Source organism: Akebia trifoliata, chromosome 3 (genome assembly GCF_017979445.1).
Source record: "Akebia trifoliata isolate Shusen 1 chromosome 3, ASM1797944v1, whole genome shotgun sequence".
NCBI lineage: Eukaryota > Viridiplantae > Streptophyta > Magnoliopsida > Ranunculales > Lardizabalaceae > Akebia > Akebia trifoliata.
In genome coordinates, this window is record NC_141377.1 from 41,900,414 (window position 1) to 41,915,247 (window position 14,834).

Consider the following 14,834-nt stretch of genomic DNA (forward strand, 5'->3'; position numbering starts at 1 on the left):
TCTCTATCTCTTACAAGATTTAATTATTAAAATAAAAAAAAAAACTGTTATTGGCACCCTAACTTTTACTTATTGCACTCAAATTCAAATAAGTGAATGATTGAGATATTTTTCTACATTTCTATTTTGTGTGGTTAGGATTTCATATAAGCATTAACAACTACTGAAATTGTTTGAATGAGAGTTATAAAGTTTTATAATTTTGAGATTATAATTTGAGCCAAACCTTTGTAATGTTTGAAGGGTTTGTTTTAATTTTTAGTTGAGCTGATGTTGGCACCTTAACTTTTACTTATTACACCCCAATTACTTGGAATTATTTATCACCCTTATTAGAAGTTAAAACACACTCTTCAAACTTTATAAAGAACTTATTTTCTTGGGATTTTCCCCAAAGCATGCGCAATTTATTTCTAAATTTTAATTTCTGTATAGTGTTCATTTCAAGTGAATTCGTCATTTTTATAATCAATGAATTCACTAGTATATCTACGAATTTGTAGATGTTAAAAGTACTCACAAGTTCGTAAGTTATAAAAATGACGAATGTATGTTTTGAAAATTAAAATGAACAGTGTACCGAACTTGGAATTTCTTCATAGTTAGCGCACCAAATAGAGATTCAACCTATCTTATAGAGGTGCAACTTGGTTCGATTTGAGGTCAAATTGGAATCGAACCAACATAGGTCAATTCCACTAAATTAGAACCTGCACCAAACCAAAATGTCATTGGAACCAAATCAACCCAAATCAAACTAAGGTCAATTTGGTTCAATTCGATTCTATGGGTTATCAATATTCTATAAATTATAAATTAGAGGTAATATATTTTTAATGAAAAAAAAAATATATAATAAACATAGTATAAAAAGTCATTAATTTATCCATAATAAAAATTTTAATCTAGATCCTAATTCCTACAATAGTTTTAATATACTAATATACATATTTATTTATTTATTTATTACATGAGGGTTCGGTTTTGGTTTGGTTTGATTCTACACAAACTTGATCCGAGAACCAAGTCAAATTGATCAGTCCTCCATTTTCTTAATCCGAAGCTAAACCACAATTTGCTCCAAACCAAATCAAACCACCCAAAGCTAACGGTTTGGTTTGATTCTTCGTTTGAACCGGACCAAGTTGCACTCCTACTATTTTCTTTATTTTTAATTGAATTGTAATAAGTAAAAGTTAGGGTGCCAGTAGCAGTCCCTTTATTATAATAAAAAAAATAATCTGAGATGGTGATTTTGAGTGACGTGGTTGATTGAGCAGCAAACCACATAACAAGTTGAAGCTGCATGCTATTTTGTGGGTACAATTGAAAGAGTGTAAGATACGTAAAGAAGGAAGTGGTCCTAGCAAATAAAAGAGGAGACAAAGGCAAGTCCCAGACTCAGCGCCATTTATTGCTAATTGGGTACCTAACATAGAAGAAATAAATAAAAATTATTGTTTTCGTTTGACATCTAGCAGCTACCTTCTCTGGAAATGATCCATGATATATGATAGAACCATGTTGATGTCGCTTCGATACTTTAGACTTATCTTTCCGTCCAGTTGGTGGATGATATCGAAATGTATCGGATGAGTTATCTCAATTTCAAACGAGATTTAAAATCATGAATTATATTGGTTAAAACTTTGAAGCGAACAGCCCACTTTAAAATTTTGGTAGAACCTTTATCTTTGACTTACATGTGGTGTCTCCAAGGAGGTCTCCCAAATATTCATGAAAATGTAGTGGTGTAAAATAAATAGAAAACACACGTGTCATCAGGGGGGGGGGGGGGGGGGGGGGCTGAGGGGGCACTTGTACCCACAAGAATTTTCAAAACAGATTTTAACGATAGATAAAACAAAATATATCAATAATGCCCACCTTTAAAAGAAAAAAAAAAAAAAAAATCCACCCTTTCTTGCCCCCACAAAAGAAAATTCTAATCTTGATTGTCCTCACATAAGCAAAAATCCACTCTTAGTTGTCCCCACTGCTGTCATGTTGAAAAGAGGATTCTAGCAAAATAAAATTTGAAGTGGTTCGCCCGCTTAAAAGTTGGACTCAATTATACTTTCATTTGTTGTTTAGTTTCTTTTTATCTTTGTTGGGATCTTGTTAATTTCATTTAACCGTCAGAAAATTATAGCGAGATTTGGAAATGGGCACTAATGATTATAATTTTTTTTTACTTCCACAACCAATAATGTTGGATATTATCGGTTGAGGCATCTTATGAACAAAATTGACTTTTTTTCCCCCTAAATGCTACATGTGCTAGACATATCATGTCCAGTTGATTAGTAGAAGTGACAAGAAAGATTCCGTGTCCAAAGGATGCATTTAATTATATAGTTGACATAAAAAACAAAAAAAATAGCTACAATTGTTCAATCATGACAATAAGGTCCAATTTGTAAATCAAAGATTCCGGATGAATAAGACTATTACTTCCAAAAATTTAAGTAAAGATTAGCCGAAACATGTGGAAGTTTTCCCATGAAACATATAAATTAAAAGTGAAAAAATCAAAGTTAACGACTGAGTTAAGAGGAACAAGAAAATTTGCATATGTTCTCCATCCAATTTCAACATATTGATTCTAATAACAGGATTCATGTGGAGATTTTGTAAGTACAATTCAAAGGGAGTAGTAAAGAAGCAAGTGGTCCATACGATAAAAGTGATTTGTTTAATAGAGGAGAAAGGATATCCACAACTCATATTTAGTGAGAGTTATGGTGATCGATACCCAGCATCTCCAACCAATTATGTCGTCATCAGAAAAAAAAATATTAAAAAATTAGATTCCAAATCTTGAGGTGTGAGGAAACCAAAACTTTCTCACACAATATCTATGTTATTTAATCTTACAAGAGCTTTTAAGGCGATGGTTGTCTGTCATTTCATATTCAGATTATTACAAACCTCCAATAGAAACTTAATTGGGAAAGACTTAGGGAAAGTTTATTTATGTACCAAAATTAACATAAGAATGTTAAGTTGTTAAAAAATTATTTTTAATTTACCTAGTTAATCAATTTGCATGATTTGAATTCAGGATCATTGAGTCCCTGTTGAAAATGAACCCAGTTCATAGGTGTACGTCAATCTGTTAATGTTTTCTATTTCTATTTGCTTTCATTCTTTATAGATTATATATTGATACCCTACGCTTGACCTAATTCATGCTTACAAGTGTATGATTGTTTGTTTGTGACATACTGTGCTATAATTTGTTTACAAACTCCTTACAAATCCTTGTTCCAGTGAGGAAACCCATTTTTTATGTTCACAAGGATGGTTCTCACTAACTTCAATGGAACTGGTGGGGGATTTGGTAAGTTCTTGCCTTGCATGAAAATTTCTCTTTTATGGTACATTCTGGTTAGAGACCTATGGACCATTTGTTAACTCTTAATTTGTGTTCTTAATATAAGTTTCAGCATTGGTTGCGGTTTCAGAGTTGGATGGGGTTTTGGAGATTCTATTTATTTTCTTAATTAGTCTTTTGCATTCATGGAATTACTAAATTTTTTGTTTGCTGATGGTTTGAACTTCTAAAGAATGCCATCTATCATATGTTGTTAAATTAAATTATTGTTTTTCTTACCCTCGATCCTTGGGTTTTATTTTTCTACTTTTTTTTTAAATACTGGGCCCTAAAAATTGTGTTCCCAATGAAGAGAAAGAGAAAATTGATGGTTAGATATGTTTGAGACACCAATTTTTAGCTTTCGCAACACCAAGTTCCAGCAGTCTTGCACATAGGGTTGTTGTTATAAGTGAGAAAATGAGATATAGGTGACCTCAAGGTTTTCTATTGAGATATGGGCTAGGACCCATATCTCAGTTGGTTGACATATTGCAAGGTAACTTTGAGGTAGAGGGTTCAAATCCAGCTTACTCATTCAAAAAGATAAAATAAATCCCCTACCCTAATACTTGACGTCTGTTCATCAAGGAAAACTCATACTTATACCCAATAACTATGACAACCCAAACTGTAAAAGTTGTGTCAATTTCTAAAATCCATAAATAATCAAATAACAAATAATTCTAGAAACTCCTAGTAAGACTCTAAATTGACACAACTGCTGAAAAATCCTTAAGAGTAAACTCCAAATCCACTATACCACATAAAAAGTATGATGTTTTCACATCCTTTATTGGGTGATGTGGCTTCCACTGGTATGGTTACGTCATTTTCTTCTGGTTGAGAAAGAACGAAATCCGACAAGTTCATATCTCTGGAGAGAGAATGTAATTCAGCCTCGATCTTTTGAAACTTGTCATGAGTGACATGGTGCTATTTCTTATACATCTCTAATGGGTAATTTCCTAAAGCGTTTCCTTCATGTGGTGGTCACTTGCTTTGGAGGTTGTCCTTGATTGCATTATGTTGGGTGCTTGGTGCCAATAGAAATGCTGTAGTCATTAGTAAGAGTGTGAAGCTGCCTTATTTCATTGGATGGCATTCACTAGTGATATGAGTAGCATTTGTTTTGATTGTATTATCTTTCAATTGATGGCCAATCATATCCTAATTGTTCCACCTAGCTGGGCTGGCTTTTCATTTTGTTGGCTTTTTTCTTATGTTTTGTTGTTTCCCTGTGTGAGAATCTCTCTCACCTTGTTTAATTTGATCATATATGCCGGTCTTTCTCCCTAATAAAATTTTCTTCTGTTGATGAAAAAATATAAATAATTTTAAAACTTGAAAGACCTTTATGATATTTGTTTAATCTTTCTTCTAATGAACCCGAAGAACCTACTAAATGCTATATGTGCTTAGACATATCATGCCAAATGATTAATAGAAGTGACAAGAAAGATTCCATGTCCAAAGGATGCATTTCATTATAAAGTTGACAAAAAAAGCTACAATTGTTCAATCATGACAATAAGGTCCAATTTGTAAATCAAAGATTCTACCAATGAATAAGACTATTAATTCCAAAAATCTAAGTAAAGATTAGTCAAAACATGTGAAAGTTTTCTCGTTAAACATATAAATTAAAAGTGAAAAAAACAAAGTTCAGGACTGGGCTAAGAGGAACAAGAAAATTTGCATCTGTTCTCCATCCAATTTCAACATAATGATTCTAGTAACAGGATTCATGTGGAGATTTTGTAGGTACAATTCAAAGAGTGTAGTAAAGAAGCAAGTAGTCCATACGAAGAAAGTGATTTGTCTAAGAGAGGAGAAAGGATATCCACACTCATATTTAGTAAGAGGTATGGTGATCGATACCCTGCATCTCCAACCAATTCTGTCGTCACCAGAAAATAAATAAATAAATTAGATCCCTTATCTTGAGGTGTGAGGAAACCAAAATTTTCTCACACAATATCTATGTTATTTAATCTTACAAGAGCTTTTAAGGCAATGGTTGTCAAGGTGTCATTTCATATTCAGATGATTACAAACTTCCAACAGAAACTTAATTGGGAAATACTAGGGAATATCAAACAAATATATTTATGTACCAAAAATTAACATAAGAATGGTACATTTTAAAAATTATTTTTAATTTACCTAGTTAATCAATTTGCATGATTTGAACTCAGGATCACGAGTCCCTGTTGAAAATGAACCCAATTTATAGGTGTATGTTGATCTGTTAATGTTTTCTATTTCGATCTGCTTTCATTCTTTAATTTGGTATACACTTAATTCATGTAAGCAAGCAAGTTACAACTACAACCATAATGCTAAAAATAAAAAAGTAGAAAAATCTAAGTTACACAGAAACAAATCTTATTATTGTGATGAAAGAAAGCTGAGTGTGGTTGACAACAAACCAAAATTACAAAATTACAAAATTACCCAGAGAAGGATAAGCAACGACCATGGCTATTAAATATATTTGTTTTTAAAAAAAGAGAAAGGCCCCACCAATATTGCAAAGGGACATCAAGTTAAGGATAACAACAAACTGTTGAATATGTTGATGTAACTATAATCTCAAGAGCCTATTATCATCATCACTGCCGTGATATATTCCACCTACCATAACCACTAACTCTCACATACCCATTGTTGATATTTCTCTAATTCAAACAGATGAAACACAATAGGACTAGTATTAAATTTACCGTTACCAGTGTTGATGGAAAATTTGAATCTCTATGTAAGCTACTGTGAAGCCTGAACCTCGTCATTGTTCTTTGAGAAATCTGCTACTGTTGTCTCATCACTTCGACCCCTACTATTGGAACCAGTGCCCTGGAATGTGACCTTGGATGTCCGGTACTGACTACCAAAGGCCGTGCCAAAGCCCCATCCAAGCCCAAGTCCTACCCCACAGCCACCACCTTGATATCAAATTTTCAATAACGATCAGGAATTACAATATGTTGAAAAACAATGATATTGGTGCAAATAAAGATGTCTTTGAGTGTGTACCTGCACCCATACCCAAGATATTCAAAGGCATACCTGAATCAGAAAAAATATTACCCATCAGTAAAGAGTGGTTGATTGATGCTTAACCATACTGTATGCCCTGTGCACTACAATATAAAAATTAAGCAAAGTGATTAACAAGGACGCATGAGGTACCTACTTAAATTAATTAGGAACTTTGTTGAGGACAAATGACTCTATATAAAAATTTCAAAAAGCACTTCCAATTCTAGCAGGTCCTGGATTGCCAAAGTGAACAACCATCAAACTGAGTTTAGTTTCATCCTCCTTTGGAAGGAATCCCTCCTTATGGATGTTAAGGGAGTGAGGGAGAGTAGAGCCATGGACAACCAATCTCTCCATAGGCCATTGCCACTACTACTTCAAAATCTTTAGATGATCAGGCCCAAACAGCAATCTTAGACTTGATTATATACACACTAGGATTATAGAAATTATCCTCAAAAAGCCTTCATTTTCTGTCTCACAGAACTATTTCCAATGAACATGGCCACAAACACCAACTCATTGGGAGATCAAATCCATAATATTTCTATTTTTTTTACTTTTATTGTTCTCTCTCTTTTCTTTTTTCCCTTTTTTCTTTTTTCGATAGGCAAACGGGTTAGGGGTAATAGTCATAATTAGTGGATGAAGGCAGGTTTTGAACCCTGGTTGTGGTATTAACTCTCACAGACCTTACCAACTTGACCAGCTGGCACCTTCTCAAAATCCATAATGTCAGAGGAGAAGACCCAATGAAGCCCAAAAATTGCAGAGATCGTAATGCCAAATCCCTGTAACTACCCTATAATGAATGAAAAGATGAGTAATTGATTCATTAATATTCTAGCACATCAACCATATTTAGGGGGAAATAGCTTTTTTCCCTCCTATTTTGTAGCATATCACTAGTGCTCAGCATTTTGAGGGGAATTTCCATATGAAGGCCTTGAATTTAGGTAAAGCAGTCAGTTTCCAAATTATCTGATATTGGAATGGAAAATGCAAGGAAGGAACATTTACAATATCTTTAAGAAAAGATTTGGAAGAAAAAATAATGTTAGGTTCATGAACAAAATTTTGTGAGAATATGATAAAAAACAATGCATACATCTTTCAAATCATCAACAAGGGCATCCATTTCCTCAGTATTCTCCACTAAACTCTACAAATTAACCTTAAGAAGGACCACTTAGGTAAGTGGCGAGACCTTGTGGAGGTTGTTCCCAAGGTCTTAGGTTCAAATCTCTTGACCCCTTTCTTATGCTAACCACCAGCCCCACCAAGCTATAAAAAAAAAAAGAACAAATTACCCAAAGGATTATAATCCTCACTGATTTGTAATGTATAATTTTTTTTTTGATATCGTGGATATCCCCCCACCATTCGGGATGGGACTAATCCTGCGGTCACACCCCCCCAGAGAGTCCTACGTACAACGGGTTGAGTCAAAGGTCACTGATTTGTAATGTATCTACACATTAAAGGAAGAACATGCATTATGTTGTGTTCATTAGGTTTAGAAAGATGATCAATGAAAGCTAAAGAGGCAATAGTAGGTTCCTCGGGTCATAAGAAGAAGATTAAACAAATATCATAAAGGTCTTTCAAGTTTTAAAATTATTTATATTTTTTCATCAACAGAAGAAAATTTTATTAGGTAGAAAGACCGGCATATATGATCAAATTAAACAAGGAGAGAGAGATTCTCACACAGGGAAACAACAAAACATAAGAAAAAAAGTCAACAAAATGAAAAGCCAGCCCAGCTAGGTAGAACAATAAGGATATGATTGGCCACCAATTAAAGATAATACTTTCAAAACAAATGCTACTCATATCACTAGTGAATGCCATTCAATGGAATAAGGCAGCTTCACACTCTTACTAATGACTACAACATTTCTATGTTTGCCATAAATAAAAATTTATATTAAAAAAAAAAACACCTACCATGCTCTTTCCATGGGCACCAACCCAACATAATGCACAATCAAGGACAACCTCCAAAGCAAGTGACCACCAAGTGAAGGAAACGCTTTAGGAAATTACCCATCAGAGATGTATAAGAAATAGCACCATATCACTCATGACAAGTTTGGAAAGATTGAGGCAGAATTACATTCACTCTCCAGAGATATGAACTCGTCAGCTTTGGTACTTTCTCAACCAGAAGAAAATGATGTAACCATGCCAGTGGAAGCCACATCACCCAATAAAGGACGTGAAAGCAGCATACTTTTTATGTGGTATAGTGGATTTGGAGTTTACTCTTACAGATTTTTCAGCAGTTGTCAATTTAGATTCCTACTAGGAGTTTCTAGATATATTTGTTATTTGATTGTTTATGGATTTTAGTAATTGACACAACTTTTACAGTTTGGGTTGTCGAAGTTATTGGGTATAAGTTTTCCTTGATGAACATACATCAAGTATAAGGGTAGGGGATTTATTTTATCTTTTTGGATGAGTAAGCTGGATTTGAACCCTCCACCTCAAAGTTTCCTTGCAATATGTCAACCAACTGAGATATGGGTCCTAGCCCATATCTCAATAGAAAACCTTGAAGTCACCTATATCTCATTTTCTCACTTATGACAACAACCCTATGTGCAAGACTGCTGGAACTTGGTGTTGCAAAAGTTAAAAATTGGTGTCTTGAACATATCTAACCATCGATTTTCACTTTCTCTACATTGGGAACACAATTTTTAGAGCCCAGTAATTTAAAATAAAGGAGAAAAATAAAACCCAAAATGAAATTGAATAAAATTGATCACCACAGCAACCAACAGAGATGTATTCCTCAGCATTCAAGGATCGAGGGTAAGAATAACAATAATTTAATTTAACAACATAGATGGCATTCTTTAGAAGTTCAAACCATCAACAAACAAATAATTTAGTAATTCCATGAATGTAAAAGGCTAATTAAGAAAAATAAATAGAACCTCCAAAACCCCATCCAACTCCAAAACCGCAACCGATGCCGAAACCTATATTAAGAACACAAATTAAGAGTTAACAAATGGTCCAAAGGTCCCCAACCAAAATGTACCATAAAAGAGAATTTTTCATGCAAGGCAAGAACATACCAAATCCCACACCAGTTCCATTGAAGTTAGTGAGAACCATCCTTGTGAATGTAAAAAGTGGGTTTCCTCCCTGGAACAAAGATTTATAAGGAATTTGTAAACAAATTATAGCACAATAGATCACAAATAAACAATCATACACTTGTAAGTATGAATTAGGTCAAGCGTATGGTCTCAATAATCTATATATGACCTTGAAACTGGTTGGTTCCAGAGAGAGGGAGGATTACTCACAGAATCGGAGAATTCAGAGGAGCTCCCTGGAAAGAGGTTTGTACGGAGCGGAAATGAGAATACCAGAGCTTGTAGCTGTAGGAGTAGGTGTCACCAACTCCAGTCCAATTGGGTTCAGTGGAAGACAATTCTCAATTCTGCCCACTTCTTTTGTCATTATATATCCCTACCCTAGTAATTGCAGTTTATTACACTATTTGCGAGTGTGGGATGTCGACAGATAGGTATCCGATCGGATAGTGCTATATCCAAATTCGAATTCGAAAAAAAATATTAATATCCAAATTAGAATTCGAATCCAATTGGATATCATTAACCAAAATTCAAATTCGAATTCGAAAAATATATCGGATATCCGATTCGATAAAAACCCTAATAAAATTAGATTCGATGTATACCAACATCTTCAATCAACAAAAATCAAATCGATTTTCCTAATTTTTTCAACTTCAGAAGTTATAATCTTCAACAGATTTCAGTCTTAAAATCAAATAAGCTTTGATTTTTGAAAAAAAATGGTTTTAAAATCAAATAAGCTTTGATTTTTGAAAAAAAATTATGAAAAATTCGAATAAAACATAGAATTTTACTGAGAGAGAGAGAGAGAGAGAGAGAGAGATGAAGTATTTACCTGATGCTCTTTGGCCGGAAAAGATGGTGATTATAGAGCTCAAACAATCGAAAGAAAGAGGGTTTTAGTTTTACTTTGAGAGTGAGAGGGGGGGGGGGGGGAGGAAATATCTACCTTGATGATTGTCGGCCGAAGAAGAGGGTGGTTATGGGGAGCTTGCGCAGTCGAAACCCACCGTTGCTGGTTTTGCGTCTTTGGTTGAAAGAAGATAAACATTTCTAGTCAAATTTTGTTGTGAAATTTGAATACACGAGAATATATATATATAGGGTCGCGTTATTACGACCCCCTTTGCGACACACCTTTTTGTCTTATATGGGCAAAAATGTTTGGAATGGGCTGATTTTTTGTGATGATGATCTCTGTGATGAGGGGATCATCCTGGCAAAAAATCATCCCATTCCAAAACTTGTAACCCCATCAAAATTGATTTACAAAAATTGGACGGTCTATAATTTTTCAACAAAAATCGGACGGTCTAGAAGTTTTGGAATGGGATGATTTTTTTCCAGGATGATCTCCTCACCATAGAGATCATCCTCACAAAAAATCAGCCCATTCCAAACATTTTTGCCCATATAAGACAAAAAGGTGTGTCGCAAAGGGGGTCGTAATGGGGGTCGTAATAACGTGACCCATATATATATATATATATATATATATATGGGTCAGGTTCAAAGGACAACCATTTCTACACACATATAGACAACGTGTTTTGTCTTATATGGGCAAAAATGTTTGGAATGGACTGATTTTTTGTGAGGATGATCTCTGTGATGAGGAGATCATCCTTGCCAAAAATCAGCTCATTATGAAACTTCTAGACCGTCCAATTTTTGTTGAAAAATTATAGACCGTCCAATTTTTGTAAATCAATTTTGATGGGGTTACAAGTTTTGGAATGGGATGATTTTTTACCAAGATGATCCCCTCATCACAGAGATCATCCTCACAAAAAATCAGTCCATTCCAAACATTTTTGCCCATATAAGACAAAACACGTTGTCTATATGTGTGTAGAAATGGTTGTCCTTTGAACCTGACCCTATATATATATATATATATATATATATATATATATATATATATATATATATATAAGTTTTGTTATGTAATATGAATATGTAACACATGTATTTATAATCAAAGCGAATATTATCGAATCAGATTTCGTAACATTTGAATTCGTGTCCGAAACTCATTCAAATGTTAAAATAACATTTGAATCCAAATCCGATATCTGAAAATTTCGGATAATATCCGATTTTTTGAATTCGAATTCGGATTTCGGCTATCTATTGACACCTCTAAGCGAGTCATTCACTTCCGTGCCTTTCATCTTTAAAAATCAATGATGATAATATGTTTGAATCACTTAAACACTATGATGATGATATATTTGAATCACTTAAACACTAATTATTTATCGTACATATGGTAAGAAAAAAAAAAACTTTTTTATTTAGAGAAAAATAGAAATGAAAGAAACTTTCCTTAGCAAGGGAATCATTTTTGGAAGAGAGTCAAGCTAACTTGGTGACATTGATAGTTGAAAACCACTTTACTATCTACCTATATCTATCTTCTTTATCCTTGATTGCTAATTAATCTGAAGCATATGCTTCAGATATTTTGTTGCCAAGTCATTAGTGGTCGTTAAACCTTTTTTTTTTTTTTTTCCACCAAAAAAGTTGGGAAAGTCAGCACACTTTGTCGATGCCCAATTTTTATTGTGTACAGGGAGGATAAAGTTTTTTAGCATGTCACGTGTCAAGTGGAACTTAGGGTAGTCCCACCACCATCTAAACGTGTAGATATGTGATTTTCGAGTCCGAAGATCACCACTACATAAATCTGGAGTCATCACCATTATTTTTTATAAGAAGGTGTGAATATACATCTGGAAGACTTTTTTTTTTTTTAAATCTGTTTTTTGTAGTGATTCTCGTATGGATTTGGTAGGTTGGTCTACTTAAGATCTAGGTAAAGGTTCGATTAAAGAGAAGGAAAATGTTAGACCCCCCCCCCCCCCTTCCACTAAAAGGTGGTAACCTTTAAAGGCATGGTCATTTTAAGAAAATATAATAAAGAAAAGAAAATTGGGAAAGTGACTTACACATAAGGGACTTTTAATGTCAGCTTAAACTAAAATGGTTATCACATTAAGAGAAAAGAACCTATCATGTCTTGCCTCAATCTCACATGATTTTGGAAAAGTATGGGATTTGTGATTATGGATCCATTCTCATGGAATGAGAAGGGCTCAACCATCAATAGCCTCAAAATGATTTTTATGTGGTATGTGCAAATTGTGGATGGGGATTAAAGATGAAAAGATTTTATTTTGAAAAATGGATTTCAACCCTACACTTTTGACCAAACCGAAGTTCGGTCTATCGGAGGTAGGGAAGGGTTGACATTACATCTTAAAACTTTCTAAATAAAAATGAAAGAAGTGAGTGAAGGAGGTAGAAGAGGAGATGGAGAGGGGAGAGAGGAGGGGTACAATACTTCTAACTCTAACCCACCTTGAGATCTTATTTCCTTCTTTCTTTTTCTTCTTCTTCTTCTTAAGTCCTTAATAGAATTGTATAAGTTTCCTTTTTAAGAGAAGAAAAAATGAGAGAAAGAAAGAGTTGAGTGAGATTGAAAAGAGTTTTTAGGTTTTTAAGAGGGCTTAAGAGCATTGGAGATTGAGAGGGATGACTTGAGAGAGGAGATTCAAGTATGGGTTTTTCAAAGAGTGGGAAGGGTTTTTATAGGGGTTGACAATTACTTTTAAGGGTAAGATGGTCCAAGATAAAATATGGAAGATAATGACATGGGATTTTGAGGATTTTGATTGGGATTTAAGATTAGTGGAGGGTAGAAGTGGTAAATGGTGTGAGTGGATTTTCTTAATCGATGTTGCATGCTTTTAACCTATATGGGTTGGATCTCTCAACCCATTCTCAAGTTGAGTATGACCCAAATGAGGTGGTTGATTGAGGGAATGACTAAGGTATGATGGTTAAGTGGTTGGTTTAGGGAGGATGGAAGAAATGGTAACACATGTGAAAAGGGTATAGGAGTGTGGGTTAGTGAGTTGATTACAAAAATTTGGGTGTGGAGGGTATGGAGATGACTTGCGGAGTGTTTTGAGGGGAATGCGATGGAGTTAGGTAGTGGCATATGGTATGATGTAGGAATAGTGATAGGATGACGAAAATGATTTCTTTTGAGAGGTTGGTTGTGGGGGTAACATATGTCTTTTTTTATGATCATAGATTTTTGGTGTTGCTTGGTTAAGATTAAAGATATGATTTTGAGCTTGGATATATGTTTGATTTAAGATGGGTTTTTTTGTATGTTGAGCTTAGGATTGGATTGTGGTTTAGATTAAAATTTTCACCGGAATAAGTTTAGGTCTAAGGTTGGGGTTGATGTTTGGCTTAGGCTTAGATTAGGGTTTGTTTTAAAATGGGGTTTATGATGATTAGGGAACAGTGGGTTCTATGTGGGTTCGGAGTTTGAGTGATAAGGGTTTGAAAGGGTGGTGGGCTTAAAAGCCTTATTGTAGGTCTATAAAACCTTTGGAGGTCTTAGGACCCTTTGATTTGAATAAAAATGTCAAATTTTGAAGATTTTGGATATTAGGCTTGTTGACAGTTTTTTGATAAAAATATGAGTTTTAAGGTCCTTTTCGAGTGGAGCCCATTCAAATTGGGGTGTCTACACCACGTTTTACGACCGTTTGATGTTGGTAATAAGTTAGGTTTTGGTATCTCCATACAGTCCTTGCTTATGGCTCCTTAGGAGAATGACGCCTTGGTTATAACTTAAATGCTTCATACCGCCTTTGGCAACGAAGTCATAACATTTTGTTAGTAGTTAAGAAAGAGGAGAGAGAGTAAGAGAGTACAATACACAAGATTTGTTCACAGGTTCGTCCAAAAACCAGACTACGTCCCCAGGTTTTGGAGAGTAATTCACTATTCTTGAGATTATCACAATGTTACATTACATTAGAAAGGGAGAAAACTCTCTTGTGATAGAGAAATCAAACTAAAGATAAAAATTAAAAAGCTAGGTGAGGAGGCCAAGTAAGAAAGCCAATTGAGGGAGCCATGTAAGGAAGCCAAATGTTTGGCTCTCTTTAAGGCGTCCGAACATTACCCATATATATATATATATATATATATATATATAATATATATATATATATATATATTAAAGGAAATTGATTTCCACCCTTGGATCTTTCCAACACCATGGATTATATTTATGACTTGGACAAAAATCCTATTTTGTATAATAGAAGATGTTAAAAGGATTTGTTAATGAGTCGCCTTCGTGGCACGATTTGATTGGAGAATAAACACATAGGCTAAGTGCACGGCTTGGTTAGTAGCCCAAAGTGTTTTAAACACCAACTAAAGCATGCCACATAAAACATTGTTCCTATTTTATAAGAATGGAA

General features: G+C 34.3%; 1 protein-coding gene across 4 annotated transcripts; it reads right to left on the bottom strand.

The window, feature by feature from the left end:
- Positions 1 to 5,053: 5,053 nt before the first annotated feature.
- Positions 5,054 to 10,443, bottom strand: LOC147407056 (glycine-rich protein). 4 transcript variants are annotated; one of them, XM_086435448.1, is made up of 6 exons: positions 9,745 to 10,114; positions 9,511 to 9,580; positions 9,367 to 9,411; positions 6,413 to 6,445; positions 6,109 to 6,321; positions 5,054 to 5,276 (listed from the first exon to the last, which is right to left on the bottom strand). In XM_086435448.1, exons 2-5 carry the CDS (start codon positions 9,548 to 9,550, stop codon positions 6,143 to 6,145), a joined length of 297 nt encoding a protein of 98 aa, XP_086291574.1. In that variant the 5' UTR covers positions 9,551 to 9,580; positions 9,745 to 10,114; the 3' UTR covers positions 5,054 to 5,276; positions 6,109 to 6,142. The 4 variants fall into 4 exon arrangements, with proteins under 4 accessions (XP_086291574.1, XP_086291575.1, XP_086291576.1 ...); XM_086435449.1 differs by lacking the exons at positions 5,054 to 5,276; positions 9,745 to 10,114 and adding an exon at positions 10,376 to 10,443 and having other exon boundaries at positions 5,748 to 6,321; XM_086435450.1 differs by lacking the exon at positions 5,054 to 5,276 and having other exon boundaries at positions 5,748 to 6,303; positions 9,745 to 10,137.
- Positions 10,444 to 14,834: the final 4,391 nt, after the last annotated feature.